This window comes from Pristis pectinata, chromosome 21 (genome assembly GCF_009764475.1).
Source record: "Pristis pectinata isolate sPriPec2 chromosome 21, sPriPec2.1.pri, whole genome shotgun sequence".
In the NCBI taxonomy this organism is placed as follows: Eukaryota; Metazoa; Chordata; class Chondrichthyes; order Rhinopristiformes; family Pristidae; genus Pristis; species Pristis pectinata.
In genome coordinates this window covers 17473115-17487204 of record NC_067425.1, presented here as the reverse complement: position 1 = coordinate 17487204, position 14090 = coordinate 17473115, and the positions used below count along the sequence as shown (strand labels likewise).

At 42.4% G+C, this 14090-nt stretch overlaps 1 protein-coding gene across 1 annotated transcript; it reads right to left on the bottom strand.

The window, feature by feature from the left end:
• Nucleotides 1-3462: 3462 nt before the first annotated feature.
• Nucleotides 3463-9912, bottom strand: proca1 (protein interacting with cyclin A1). The gene is made up of 4 exons (XM_052035619.1): nt 9244-9912; nt 8256-8388; nt 7831-7965; nt 3463-4876 (listed from the first exon to the last, which is right to left on the bottom strand). The coding sequence occupies exons 1-4, from the start codon at nt 9794-9796 to the stop codon at nt 3739-3741; spliced, it is 1959 nt and encodes a 652-aa protein (XP_051891579.1). The 5' UTR covers nt 9797-9912; the 3' UTR covers nt 3463-3738.
• Between the last annotated feature and the right edge of the window lie 4178 nt (nt 9913-14090).

The following is a 14090-nucleotide window of genomic DNA, read 5'->3' as shown; positions in this document are numbered from 1 at the left end:
GGCAAAAAGGCCTGTTTTTGTGCTGTATGTCTGAGTTTTTTTTAAACTTTCTCTCCATTTCCTTCTATCTCAGTCTAATCCTCCTCCACATCTTTTCATTAACATGACACATGAACAGGCAGGGAATACAGACCATATGCAAGAATGGATTAGTTAGATTGGCGTGGTTGGTGCAGACATGGTGGGTCGAAGAGTCTGTTCTGTTCTATTTATGTTCCTGTGCATAATGACATTGAAGTTTTATCTCCTTTCTCTGTCCAAATGCTATTAATTTCACAGCCCATTTTCTCTGACTGCAATGTTATCTGTTGCATTTTCAGCAATTTGTGTAAGCGAGCAAGTAATCATTTAAATGGTCTGTTATGGTGAATTATGGAACAATGCAAATTACCTTGGGGGTATCCTTCACTTCTTGGGATATCTGTTTTGCATACTTTTGGTTGACCAGCATTTATTTCTCCTCAGTTGGTGGTAGAATTCACAGAGTAAATGTAGTGATCACTTGCACAATTCATCGTTCACTCCCATTCCCTTCATCCATAGAAAGACGTCGTTGAGATTAGATAAATTGAGAGGACATTCAAACAGTGCATTCCAATATTCAAATTGAAGGTTAGGGTTTCTTTGCAAATTATCATTATCATCTCTTTGGAAGTGTTACATCAAACTCATCGTTTATGCCAGAAGATCTCTCCACTCACCAACCCACCAGTGGCATGACCTAATGCCCATAGGTACTAGGCAATATCGAATATATAAAATGATGAATCCACGTTAAACCTGGTGTATGTAGAACTGAAACACCAATTAGATCAAAGGCATAAGAAGTGAATCAACTGTCAACCCCTGTTGAGGGAAAACTTTCTAAGTCACAAGGGTTTATGCAAAATAACAGGAAATAAAAACAAGAGAAATTAGGTAATGAAACAAAACAATAAATGAAAATAGATACCTGCTCCTTAAACTATAATTTATTGTGAGATGGCTGAACTTATTGAAGTCACGGGTGAGCTTTGATTCATATTCCTTTATTAATCAAAATATATTTTTATTAATAATTCATGGCTTTTTATTGTGTGTAAAATAATCAATAAGACCTGTTGGAGAATATTCTGATTTAGTGCAGCATTTTAGACTTTTTCTTCATAAAAAAACAGGATTGTACCTCACCTGTCAGAACAAAGATGTTTAGGAATAAATACTCTAGATTATAATTCATCTTGCTGTAGTAGCTTGCAACTAATGAGTAATAAATGCCCACAAGCTATAAGTGAATTAAAAAATAGCTACTGGGATCAAACAGCATGGTCCACCATTTAAAGCATTATTTCACTGCTATGTGTAGAGTATGGGACTCTTTTGAAAAAAAAAATTAAATAACTGATCATTTTGACTCTCATAAATTCCATAAGAGTGACTTTTTTTCCCCATATCCCAAATACTTTGCTAACGGTTTGTGAATTTGTAAGGAGAAATTTCCATTACCTGAACTGCTTTAACGTGGGGGTGCACTGTAAATGAGCTTTAATTCTGAGAAAGGTGGAAAGCACAGTCTTTTGTTGTGCCTGATTTTTAACAGAATGAAGGGCGTAGGCCAGGGCAGTTGAAAGTACCACTCAAGAAGTTACATTTCAGCTACAGAAAACCCTCATGTGCCTCAGAAATATCTGTTGAACATCCTTCATTAAACTGTGAAACCATGTTTTTGTGCCTTCATCCTCCACCACCAACACACACATGCACAAAAGCACACACATCCACAAATACAAACAAAAACACATGCATACTAACACACACACCTTTTAGAAATTGTTTCCTCCTCTTCATCCATTTGAAATGTTTGACACCTTGGATTGACAATACCACATAAACCAATCATTCTCTGTAATTTGCCCATGGCTACTGTTACGGACTAGGTTACTATTGGTGAATGTCCCTTTAAGATAGAGCATGGTGTGTGTGTGTGTGTGTGTGTGTGTGTTGGCGTGGTTACATCAACAGAAGATAAAGGACATAATGACATTGTTGAAGAAGTCAGTCGGCGTCAGAGGAGAGAGAGAGAGAGAGAGAGAGAGACAGCAGCCTGCTGGTCTCTATCGATGGATGAAAAACAGTAACTGTGCCTGTCACCACAATCCATGTATGGATTTTTGGAGTAATCCGGTGGAGTCCTCTTTGTCGTTAACCTGTAGAGGCAAACAGGTATTTGTGTGGACGGCCATGGTTCAAGAGCCTTTCGGGGTGAGGCAGATGCAGTGGAGTGGTCACTGCTGAGTAAACACTGAGGTGTCGTTTGGGTTCCAAAGTGGAACATTTGGATTTCGTAATATCTCTATTTTCTCTCTATATCTACATTTTGTCTTCACTCAATGGTGGTTTTGAAGAAGCCTTTGCTTACGTTTTACCTTACGGCTTGCTGAACTGAACTTTGAGAAATATTCCTGGACTTGGAGTTTGGGACTTTGCCACACACACACTTTGAGTTTAGTTTTTGGGGTTAATGGTTAAGGTTTAACATTTTTACTTCTAACATTCTAACATTTTTACTTTTATTTTTCTTATTGTCATAAGTAGTTATTAATAAAGTAGTTTTTTAACACTTATACATGACTCGGTGTGTTTCTTTTGTTGCTGGTTCGTGACACTACTCACGTGGCACTCAGTATTTTTCACAGATTAGGCTGTAGCTTCATTTGCTGATGAGTCCAATCCTGCCTTTAGCATTTCCCAGCATGCCCTCTCTCATAAATTATTAGACTGAGGTGTACGTTGTGGTGCTTCCAACCCTAACCCAGGATGTGGACTGACTGCACCATCCCCCCATCCCCCCGCTTCTGTGGTCAGGCATTAAAATTTAAATATGGGTTGTCATGTTCTGCAAAGTCATTAAGAGCTCAGTCACAACTTTTGGAAGGATTTCAAAAAATATTAACAAAATAAATAACCAAATCAGTTTGATATATGTGGAACCAACAGTTCGAACAGTTTCTATTCCAGATTAGTTGTAATGATGATGCTGAATAGGTTGAAGATTATGAGAAACTGTCTGGATTTCAGAAGTACCTTTTCATTTGAAGAACAACAAATATTTTTTTGAAACAACCAGAGAATAAAATTGTTAAAAATGTTTTGTGCTTTGTAAGAGGAAGTGGTTGTGGCTATAAATTGCTGCTCCTATGGATAATTTCCAGTACTAAGTTTCCAACATTTAACACAGTTAAAAATTACTAACCAATCAATCTTCATACACTGGCATTTCAAGCAAGCTGTATCATTCATAATTAAATATTATCTTTATAAACATGTTAATTTACCCTGACCAATGGTACCATTTGTTGAAATTACTTTGCAGAGAAAAAGGTGAATTGTGACAGAGAAATATGTGAATTTAGCTTAATAGAACGTGGCAGCTTCATATATTCAAGTAAGCTAAAAGTAGAGTAAATGTACGCAGCAAGGTGATTAAAAAGGTGTTAAATTTATTAAACTTTATAAAGTTTCCTTTCTATGCTGTAGGTAAGTCCATCTGTACAAACGTGAAGCAATAAAGAATCAAAACTTATCACAAGTGTCAGTGTATATTTCTAGTCTATTTAAAGAATCTTTGTGTTGTCCAATAATCAGTTGTAAAGTCATGCATTCTTTCACCATTCACAAAATGTTAATGCATTATGGTATAATTGTTGATTTGGGGCATACATACATTGTTATGTGGTCAATGGGAATTTTGCTGCAATGCTACTTATCAAGTTCTCCATGAATAATCTTGCCAGGAGCTGTTGGTATAGTCATCTTACTTTTTTGTTGAGATCTTAGATTTTGCCTTCTCCTGCCCTTCCTTTTACGCCGTTGTTTCTTGATTATGCTACCTAACGGGGGAACCAAGTGGTTTGCTTTCAGCTGAGAATTTATTGCCACTTCTTTAGGCATTGTGTGGATAATTGATGGAGTAGATGTCTCCTCTTTATATTGTCCAGGTGTAATCACTGTTAAAACAGAAGGTTCTTTTTTGAAGGAGTGGGAATTAGGACTTTGTTTAGTCGGTGCCAAGGTGAAAGTTCCTTCTCTGTGAGATTGATGCCCATCAACTGGCTTGTGCCATAATTTGGCAGTCGAATTTTCTCTATAGAATTCAGCTGCAGGGTCCTGTGTAACCAAGAGGGGCGTAAAGCCTTCAATTCTGTAATGCTGAAATCTCTGATTGGGTTTGGCCGCTGTCTCAGTGGATGTCTTATGCAGCTGAGTGTAACTATCCACCCTTTGGGATTCATCATTCATCACATCATTAAATTTATCTCTGTTTATCATTGAATCCAAAGAATTACCAAAGAAATGTTGGCCAAGTTCATTACTGTTTCCTGTCTTCTCAATCTCAGTGAAATAGTCCTTCTTGTTATGAATTTTCGTTTCCAGAACTTGCAATACATTAGTTGCTTTGCTGCCCTTGGAACCAGATTTGTCTTTACGATTTTTCTTCTTTCCTTTCTCCTTTCTTCTCTTTTTGCCTTTCCTTCTTTTCTTTTTCTCCTCCTTGGCTTTGTTCAATGAAATGCCAACCTTCTCATTTACAGAGCTGCTTGCAGTCCCAGGCGTATTACCATGGGCAGAGCTCTGTGTGACAGTTGCCATGACTTTAAGGAGGTCTTCAGCTGCATTAAGTACTTGGCCAAGAGTTGATTGTTGACTTGTAGCTTCTGGTTTTGGGGTACCAGGAATGGCTGTAAATGATGGAGTGCTGCTTATCCAAGAGAAGGTTGTTGGGGAACTGGCATCGGTCTTAGACTCAATCATTGAATTATCGATCAAATCTCCTCCATAATCAAAGAGCACAGACTCTCTAGGTACAGCAACAAGAACGCGATCGTACCTCTTGCACCTTTCAAACGTGATCAGAAATAATTAAAACCTCAATGCACCCTAAATGTTTGTACTTTTTACAAAGAAGTCTTCCACAGCATTGTCCCACCATATGGACAGCTTGATCAGTGTCTGAACAGGACACGTGAATGTTACTAGTTGAAAAAATTAAACCTACCAGGGTATAAAATTGACAAAATTCTTTGGTCTATAGCCACTCATTAGGATTGGTGATTTAGTTGATTCTTGAATTAATGAAGTAGCACATTACTTGGCAAAGGTCTGAATGAACCATCACTCATTCATTATGTAGAGGTTAATTCTGAAACTCCACTTCGTGACCAGCAACAACAGGGATTTCAAAATTAGTCTCTACACAAGATTTTAAGAAGTAACCATTAAATCCGTTGAGACACAAGAGACTGCAGATGCTGGAATCTGTAGCAATAAACAATCTACTGCAGGAACTCAGCAAGTTGCACAGCATCTGTGTGTGTGTGTGTGTGTGTGTGTGTGTGGGGGGGGGGGGAGGGGGGGGGAGGGGGGGAGGGGGAAGGAATTGCTGATGTTTCAGGTCGAGACCCCGCATCAGGACTGAGAGTGGAGAGGGAAGATGGTGGAGGAGAGGGGTGAGACGGGTCAGTAACAGGTGGGCCTGTGAGGAATGAAGGGCAGAAGGAGCCAGGTGGGAGAGGAGGAGGGGTGGAGTTGGGAGACATAGGCAAGTATGTAATAGATGGAAGCAGGCAAGGAGGAATGGGCAGATGGAGCCTGTGGGGCAAGGGAAAGGTGCAGACAAGGCGCTGGGAGATGTGAAGCAGGGACACAAAGGCCACAAATGCTGGAATCTGAGTAGTAAGGAAGGTGTTAATGGGAACTATTAGGGGAGAGGTGAAGGCCAAATGGAAGAAGCAATCTGATGGATGAAGTATGTGGGCAGTAGGTGAATGGAACCAGGGGGAGGGGAACAAAAATGGGTGACAGGGGGCTGGATGGGGGTATGAGGCAAGGAACAAAAATGGGTGACAGGGGGCTGGACGGGGGTATGAGGCAAGGAACAAAAATGAGAAATGGGAGGACTCTATATGGATTGGAAAGAGAGAGACAGAGAGAGAATACAGCAAAGTAAAGGTTACCTGAAATTGCAGAATAAATGATATAGCTATCTATTTTCCTGAAGCGTTGTAAATATGCAAGTATTATCACCTATGATATGAGACTTTGCTTTTGTAAAAACAAATTAATTCAATGTGAATAAGAACACAAGATGTAGGGACAGGGATCAGCCATACTGTCTCTTCGAACCCCATTCTCCATTCAACAAAACTGCAGCTGATCCTCTCATAAGCTTTCACTTAGATGTTAGAACTCACACCTCTGTGTCAAAAGGTGGTGGGTTCAAGTTTCTCTGCAGGTACATGTGTACAACGATCCAGACTGGCATGCCACACATTCAATAATTCTGTTTTTAGACCAAACATTAAACTGAGGTCTCATTTGCTCTCTGATTGGACATAAAGATGACTAGATATTTTGTTGAAGAGGAGCAGGGAAGTACTGAAGCTAGTATCTGTCCCTCAGTCAATGTCACTGAAACTTCTTGATGGTGGAGGGTCAAAATCAGGAGACATAGAGTGAAGGCGATTGGGAAAGGTGTCAGAAGTGAAATGAAAAAAAAAACTTCTTTTGTGCAGTGGTGGTTTGGATCTAGAGTGCACTGCCATGGAGAGTAGTAGGTGCAGATACAATCATGGTGTTCAAAAGGGAAAAGAAAAAGAAATGTAGGGCTATGGCTGTGGAGAAACAGGGGGAATGAGGCTAGTTGGATTGTTCTGCTATAGAACTAGTATGGACTTAATGGGTCAAATGGATTCTTCCATTGTCAGAGCCTTGCTGTAATTCTGTGAAAATAGATCACATGGTCATAGTACTCATTTTGGAATCTTGCTTTGCACAAATAGCCGGCCACATTTCTCACACTGCAACAGTGACTACACTCCAAGATTATTTCATCAGCCGTCAAGAGCTTTGAGATGCACTGAAAGGGATGTGAAGGGTGCCACATAAATATAAATCTTCTTACTATCTCGTCCACTTTCCCATCTGATTCCTTTATCCTTTGTTCCCCTGGTGACCTGGTCTATCAGTCTCAGTTTTGACTGCATTTTGAATACGTGACCTGGTTTATTATACATCAATATAAACTAAGTTATTTAATAATGACTCATGTTGAACAGAATATTACATAGTCTTAAGGTGATACCTTAATGTAAATTCATATCAAACAAATAAATTCACATTGAGGAGTATTCCACTGTGCCAATATGGGACAAATCCTTTAATCTGTTTTAAAGAATAGAGTGATAATTTGGCCATTCATATCATACAGCAGAAATCTGGTTTCATGATTTATTAATCTTTATTTGTAAAAGACATTTGTAAAATGAAGAGTTCTGTGCAAAACTAACATTTGTCACTGACATTCTTTGGTAAATAAAACAAAATACTGTGGACGTGAAAATCGGAAATAAGAACAGAAAATGCTGCAAACACCGCGGGGGGGGGGGGGGGGGGTGGAGTACAGTTTTCCTATCAGCTCATAGAAACATAGAACGGGCCCTTCAGCCCACAATGTTGTGCCAACCTATATAAACCTACCCCACGATCAATCTAACCCTTGCTTCCTACACAGCCCATAACCCTCCATTTCCCTTACTTCTATGTGCCTATCCAAAGTCTTTTAAATGTTCCTAATATATCAGCCTCTACCACCATGTCAATGAAACTTTTACTCTTTCTTTCTTCACAGTTGTTCTTTGTGTTGCTCTTTCCAGCATTCTCTGCTCCAAGACTGGCTGGGCACAAGGGTGCATCAGCTCGGAGGAGCCCAGGACCAGTAATTTCCAGCAAGTAACCTGTTTAGTAACTCGTCAGCTTCACCTCCTACCTTACAATCATTAAATGTGAACTCACCAGCCATACCAATACCGTTCCACACACTGCTCCTTGTAGGCCAAGTCAAAGCAAGGTACTTCTAACACATTGAAGAAGGCCTGACCTACAATCCGGGAAGTTGTGTCATTGACTCTTCGCAAGCACTGCTTTAACCTACATGGAGAAACCATTTGGAGAGTGTGAGAGGGAAGGCAAGACAAAAAGACATCTGCAAATTTAACCTGTTTCCTTACATTTTATCTTCCAATATTTAGTTCCCTTCTTACCTTTTTGAACCCCTGAATCATAATTTTTGAATCATAATCCCAATTATGATTGCAATCATTCCCCCAAGAATCCTTGTCCTGGGGTTGCATTTCTCCGTTAAATTCCCTCCCCAAGTAACACTCTTCCGATTCCCCAGTGAACAGAAGGATGGTGAGGTCCCAATGGCCGCTACCTACTCGGCGTCGCAGTCACAATGGCTCATGGTATGCAGCCTGAAGTTCCTGTGACCGTAGGAATAAGCGAGAGGGTAGATCACATGAGCACAATGGTCGTGCTCCCGGCAGCATTTGTCCGTCTCGGAAAACTCGCCTGAGAGAGAGAAAGAGAGAGAGAGAACAGTCAATAAAATCCCGCCACACAGGTGTATAGGAAACCCGAATGTCACCCGCCTGAAGGCGGCATCAGGAGCCAAAAATTAAAATCAAATAAAAGCTGCAGATGCTGCAAATCCGAAACAAAAACAGAAACACTCCGCAAGTCAGGCAGCACCTGTGGAAAGAGAAGCAGAAACAGTGTCACTTTCCACAGATGCCGCCTGACTTGCTGTGTTTTCCCAGCACGGCTTCAAACCCAAATCTCCGCCCTTAATTTGGGCGGAATAGTTTCAGGGTGAGTTCCACCAAAACTAATCCACGCTGGGAACGTGGAGAAACAGAGACCGCTGATGCTGGAATCTGGAGCAAACAGCAATCTGCTGGAGGGACTCAGCGGGTCGGGCAGCATCTGTGGGAGGAAAGACCCTGCATCAGGATTTCAACCCGAAACGTCGACGGTTCCATTCCCACCCCCACAGATGCTGCCCGGCCCGCTGAGTCCCTCCTGGAGATTGTGTGTTTGCTCCAGATTCTAGCATCAGCGGTCTCCGTGTCTCCACGTTCCCAGCGTGGGGTCGCTTTGGCGTAACTCAACCTGAAACTATTCCGCCTAGATTAAGAGCAGAAATTTGTGTTTGAAACCATGTAAAACCCAAATCTCCGCCACACTGGGAACATGGGAACAGCATTATTCGCTCTAACGTGTCTGTGGTTGCAAACTGGTGCTTTAAAACATCGGCTTTAAGACCTTAACTTCAGCTAAACTATTCTGCTATTGAGTACCCGGTGGGATTAAAACGCTTTAATGACACAACACAGCGATAAAGATGTTTTTGTTCAGTACAGTTACCCAAATGGTCGTAGCTCTCGGCGTTATTGCCTGACCCACACCACAGGGTCCCGGGGTAAGTGAAACCTCTTTTCCTCCTGTGGAGAACGGCTTCCCCATCGGATCGAGCCTCCCGAGGCACCCGGCGTGGAGCCACGTCTCCTTGGGAAAGAGCCAGGGTCGCCGCTCCTCTCTGGCGCAGGAACCGCTGGCACTCGGCTCTATCGGTCGCCCATTGCTGGTTCAGGAAAATCCTCCCAGTTAACGGGGAGTCGGCCGCCCGCCGAGTGCAGTCGTTCATAAAGGACCGGACTGCAACCCGATCTCCGGTGGCAGAGCACTCCAGGACCTGGCCATCGCTCTGCAACATGGATTTAACCATCTCGGCGCCGTCGCTGATCTGGGTAAACCTCAGCTGCTTTGCAGCGCTGGGGGCTGCAGACCACTTCGCGCAGTAGGGGCCGTCCATCAGGTAGTAAACCTCCCGCTGCCCTGTCCCCTCCCAAACGCCCCGATGGCAGCCGGCAAAGCGATGAGCCGAGGGCCAGAGCAGCGCCAGGAGTAGCGGCCACATCGCAGTGGGCAGCCAGTTTCAGCACCGCCGCTCCGGGTGACAGCGCTAACGCCGCGCTAACGCCTGGCAGCCAATGCGGGCTCCATCAGCCCGGCGAACTCTGACCGCCAGTTACCTCGGAGAACCCCTTTTAAAGTCGCCAAGTAGCAGGATTTTTTTTTCGCCGATGGAAGGGAGGAGTAGTACGGAGAGATTTCCTTGGCGCTTAGAGATCGGATGATTTGTAAGGACCGATCAGCTTCAGTTTCCTGTGGGATTTAAGCGAGCCCCCTGACAGCGCCCCATTCTGACTTGCCTTCTGATTTCTTTTGTGTTCTGTTTTTGTTTTCCCGCGAAAAGACACATCGGAGAGAACGTGGGAACAACCGTGGCTCAGATCACATTCAAATGTGTAAAAGGGTTTTTGTTTAAAATTAAACCCACTGAAAATGAATAGGGCTGTTTTGTAAGTGATTGTCCTGTAACAGCGGGGCGGTCTGTAGTTGTCAAGCTTACATCTAAAACTTACATCATAATTACTGCAATGCAACGCTTTCTCTTTATATAATTGGTATAAATATGCGCTTTTGCTTAGTGTGCCCAAAAGAGAAAACTTGGTCAGGTACACCAGACGGCACAGAGTCTGCAGAACAGCCTGCTGTAGAATATTTTGAGTTTCGTTGAAATTCTCCAATCGATTAAGTTTAAAAACGTTTTACACCTGACATTGGTGGGGTCATGTTCTTAAAGCAAAAACTGATATTTAGATTTGTCCAAATTACACAGACCAACGATCATTTCCTTACTAACTCCCCAATAGTGAGCCCGTCCGCTGAGGGAGCTCGCCCTCACCATCTTCCCCTGCATATCTTATAAAACCTCATTATCCCCCAGTAGAGCCTTACTTCTGCTGAACCACAGCCTTGTTTTCCTGTTCATAGACCACAGAACAGTACAGTACAGGAACAGGCCCTTCCGCCCATGATGTTGTGCCGAACTAATTAAATTAGTAATTAAAAGCCTAACTAAACTTATTCCTTCTGCATTCACAACGTCCATATCCCTTCATTGTCTGCATATTCATGTGCTTATCTAAGAGCCTCTTAAATGCCTGTTATAGTATTTGCCTCCACTACCACCCCTAAGGGCACATTCCAATCACCCACACTCTCTGTGTAAAAAACTTGCCCTGCACATCTCCCTTGAACTTACCCCATCTGATCTCAAATGCATGCCCTCTAGTATTAGACATTTCAACCCTGGGGAAAAGATACCAGCTGTCTACTCTTTCTATGACTCTCATAATCGTATAAACAGTATTTTCATCTGACAAAGTGCTTAATGTTATCTTGAAGTCAGAATTGTGTTACTTAAATCCAAGTTCGTTAACCCCTGTTCTCTTGACATAGGTACTTTTCATCGTTCACACAAATCTCCCATTTCACAAAGAACACTTCCCCAATCTTGGTGACTTACATATCATGGCAACTGTTACTTAGTGTTGTTGCTTTGCTGGATGATACCTCCTAATGCCAAGTGAAGCCAGCACTTTCCCCTTGCACTGTGCAGCAGAGTCCGGTCCTACAATAAAGCTTCAGCTTAGACCAGCAGTGAGAAGACCACCAGGCAGCCAAGTGGCTGTTCTTTCCCAGCTGGATTTCATCGTGAGTTTACCCATTGTTGTCTCAATGTGTATGAGCTGTGTAGATCCTCTCAAGCACACACCATGCCCAAAAGATGTGTAGAGAGCAATGTCCTCCCAGCATTTCTACAAAGCTGCAGTCAATATCAATTGCAACTGTTCAATATCCTGTTCCCTTTAATTTTTCATTTATCCTACCACTGAGAAAATATAACTTTCTTGGATTCTACCCTTTACATTCTGGCTCCAATCAGCAACCTTATTACATTGTGGAGGGAACACACTTCTGGTGCACTTACACTATTGCTTCTCTGGCCTAAGACTGGTAGCTTTCGTATTAAGTCAGCCAGACAACGTCACTCTGATACACAAAACTTGCAAAAAAAAGCTTCACTGTGTCTTTTCCCTCTGGAGGCAATAAACTAAAATCCCATCATCACTGTCAGGTAAGTCACCCTCTGCTGGGGTTTAGAATGGTGCAGGGATCTCCCCACTGTCCTGGCCAATATTTATCCCTCAATTAATATCACTCACATTGAAGAAATGTCCCCAATGTGACCCTCATCCTGTTGGCTACCTTGGTGGTAATTGAATTAAGCTGTGCCAAGATGCTGGGTATGCAGATACCAAGCATCACTATGAGCCGAGGCACTATCTGTCCCATTGCTCAAAGGGATAGGTCTAGCCATGTTACCACACGACATACCGTTCAATCAGTCCATGATGTACCACTGACACCTCATGGAAAATTTATGCAGGAGAACATGTTTGACCATGTCATTCAGGGAGTGGTCTCCACGTTAAGTCTTTGAGAGCCTCCAGAAAAAGATGATGGATCCTGTCGGTCCGCCAAGCCTATTGTAAAAATAATTTAGCCGAATGTGTCATTACCAGATATCTCAAACAAGCACTTTGCTTGGCTAGTGGTAAAAAGGGTCCTCCATGTTGGATCTTTCTTGCACAGTTGGTGTCTCAGCATCACCATACACTGCCCTTGAGACCATCACCCATCTCCTTCTGGAGTATGCATTGGCCAATACATTCTGGAAGGAGATACAGTGGTCTTTGTTGAGGCTCATCCCAAACAGCTTTGTAACGCAGAACTCTGTGATCTGCAGACTGATCCCAGGAACGCACACTGAACAAACACCAACTACTGTTGGAAGATTATCAACTTGGTGAAAGACTTATGTTGGCCTGCTGAAACCTACTGGTCGCTCAGTTCAAAGAGCTATCAACAAATGGCACGTTCCAAAGTGTAAACTCACTGAAAACTGCAGCAGCAACATCAAAAGCTCTATTGTGAAAGACCACAGCTTAGGGCACTCCTGCCATTGCTCAGTGAAGAGTTCGAACCTGTATAAAAACCTTCAGACCTGCTGCTCATGGAATGTGAAAGAAAAACTATGTTGCGCTGGTATAATGTAAATGGAATGACATGTCTTGCACTGAGAATGGTGACTTATGATTATATTTCAAATTTGCAAATTTTATGGAATAAAGTATAGTTTGGAAGGAAAAATCATTAAGATTATTTGACAAGTGGGTATATAAGATAAGATATCTTTATTAGTCACATGTACATCGAAACACTGTGAAATGCATCTTTTGCGTAGAGTGTTCTGGGGGCAGCCCGCAAGTGTCACCACGCTTCCGGCGCCAACATAACATGCCCACAACTTCCTAACTTGTACGTCTTTTGGAATGTGGGAGGAAACCGGAGCACCGGGAGGAAACCCACGCAGACACGGCGAGAACGTACAAACTCCTTACAGACAGCGGCTGGAATTGAACCTGGGTCACTGGCGCTGTCAAGCGTTAAGCTAACCGCTACACTACCGTGCCCGCCCTGTGCATGTTGGCTTTTCTACTTCCTACATTGCAATAGTGAAAAATCTTCAAGATACTTCCTTGGTTGAAAGTCCTTTGGATGTGTGACATTCTGAGAAGTGCCATATAAGTGCAAATCTTTCTAGAATCTAAAACTCCAACTCAGGATTTTTGAAGTAACTAACACCTCTGCAAAATGATATTCTCTAAGCATGCATATGAAAGTTACTGTCCATATGAACCACTTATTTGTGCAACGCCAAATCATTTGTAAAAAGCTGCCTCTAGCTTCAGAATATTCTACATTACTAATACCAGTGTACTGGTGCTTTAGTGTTTAACCGAATTGCACAATTTCTATGTTACTTTAATTTAAATTGTTACTTTTGATAACTTCCAGTTGAAAGCTTTTAGAAAAGGAATTCTGATGCTCTAACCTGGTTTGATCCACATTCAATTTCAAACCCTTAGCAGTGTAAATGGCTTATTTCTTTATCCATTTCTGCGATGTAGGCTTCACTGGTAAAACCAACCCTAATTGCCCTTGTGATGTTGGTGGTCAACCTTCTCGAATTGCTATGGAGTTTTCAGTGTTGTCGGGTGAGGAGTTCCAGGAATTCAACTCAATTCAATACGAAGGAACCGCAACACATTTCCAAATCGGGATGGTAACTTGGAAAGAACCTGCAAGTGATTTTCTTTCCATGAACCTGCTGCCTTTGTCCTTCATGGTTGGTATCAGTGGTTTGGAAAGTGCTGTTTGATTAGCATGGATAAGTAACTGCAGTGCAGCTTGTAGAATTGTGTGCATTGCAGCCACTGTGCACTGGTGGTGGAGGGAAA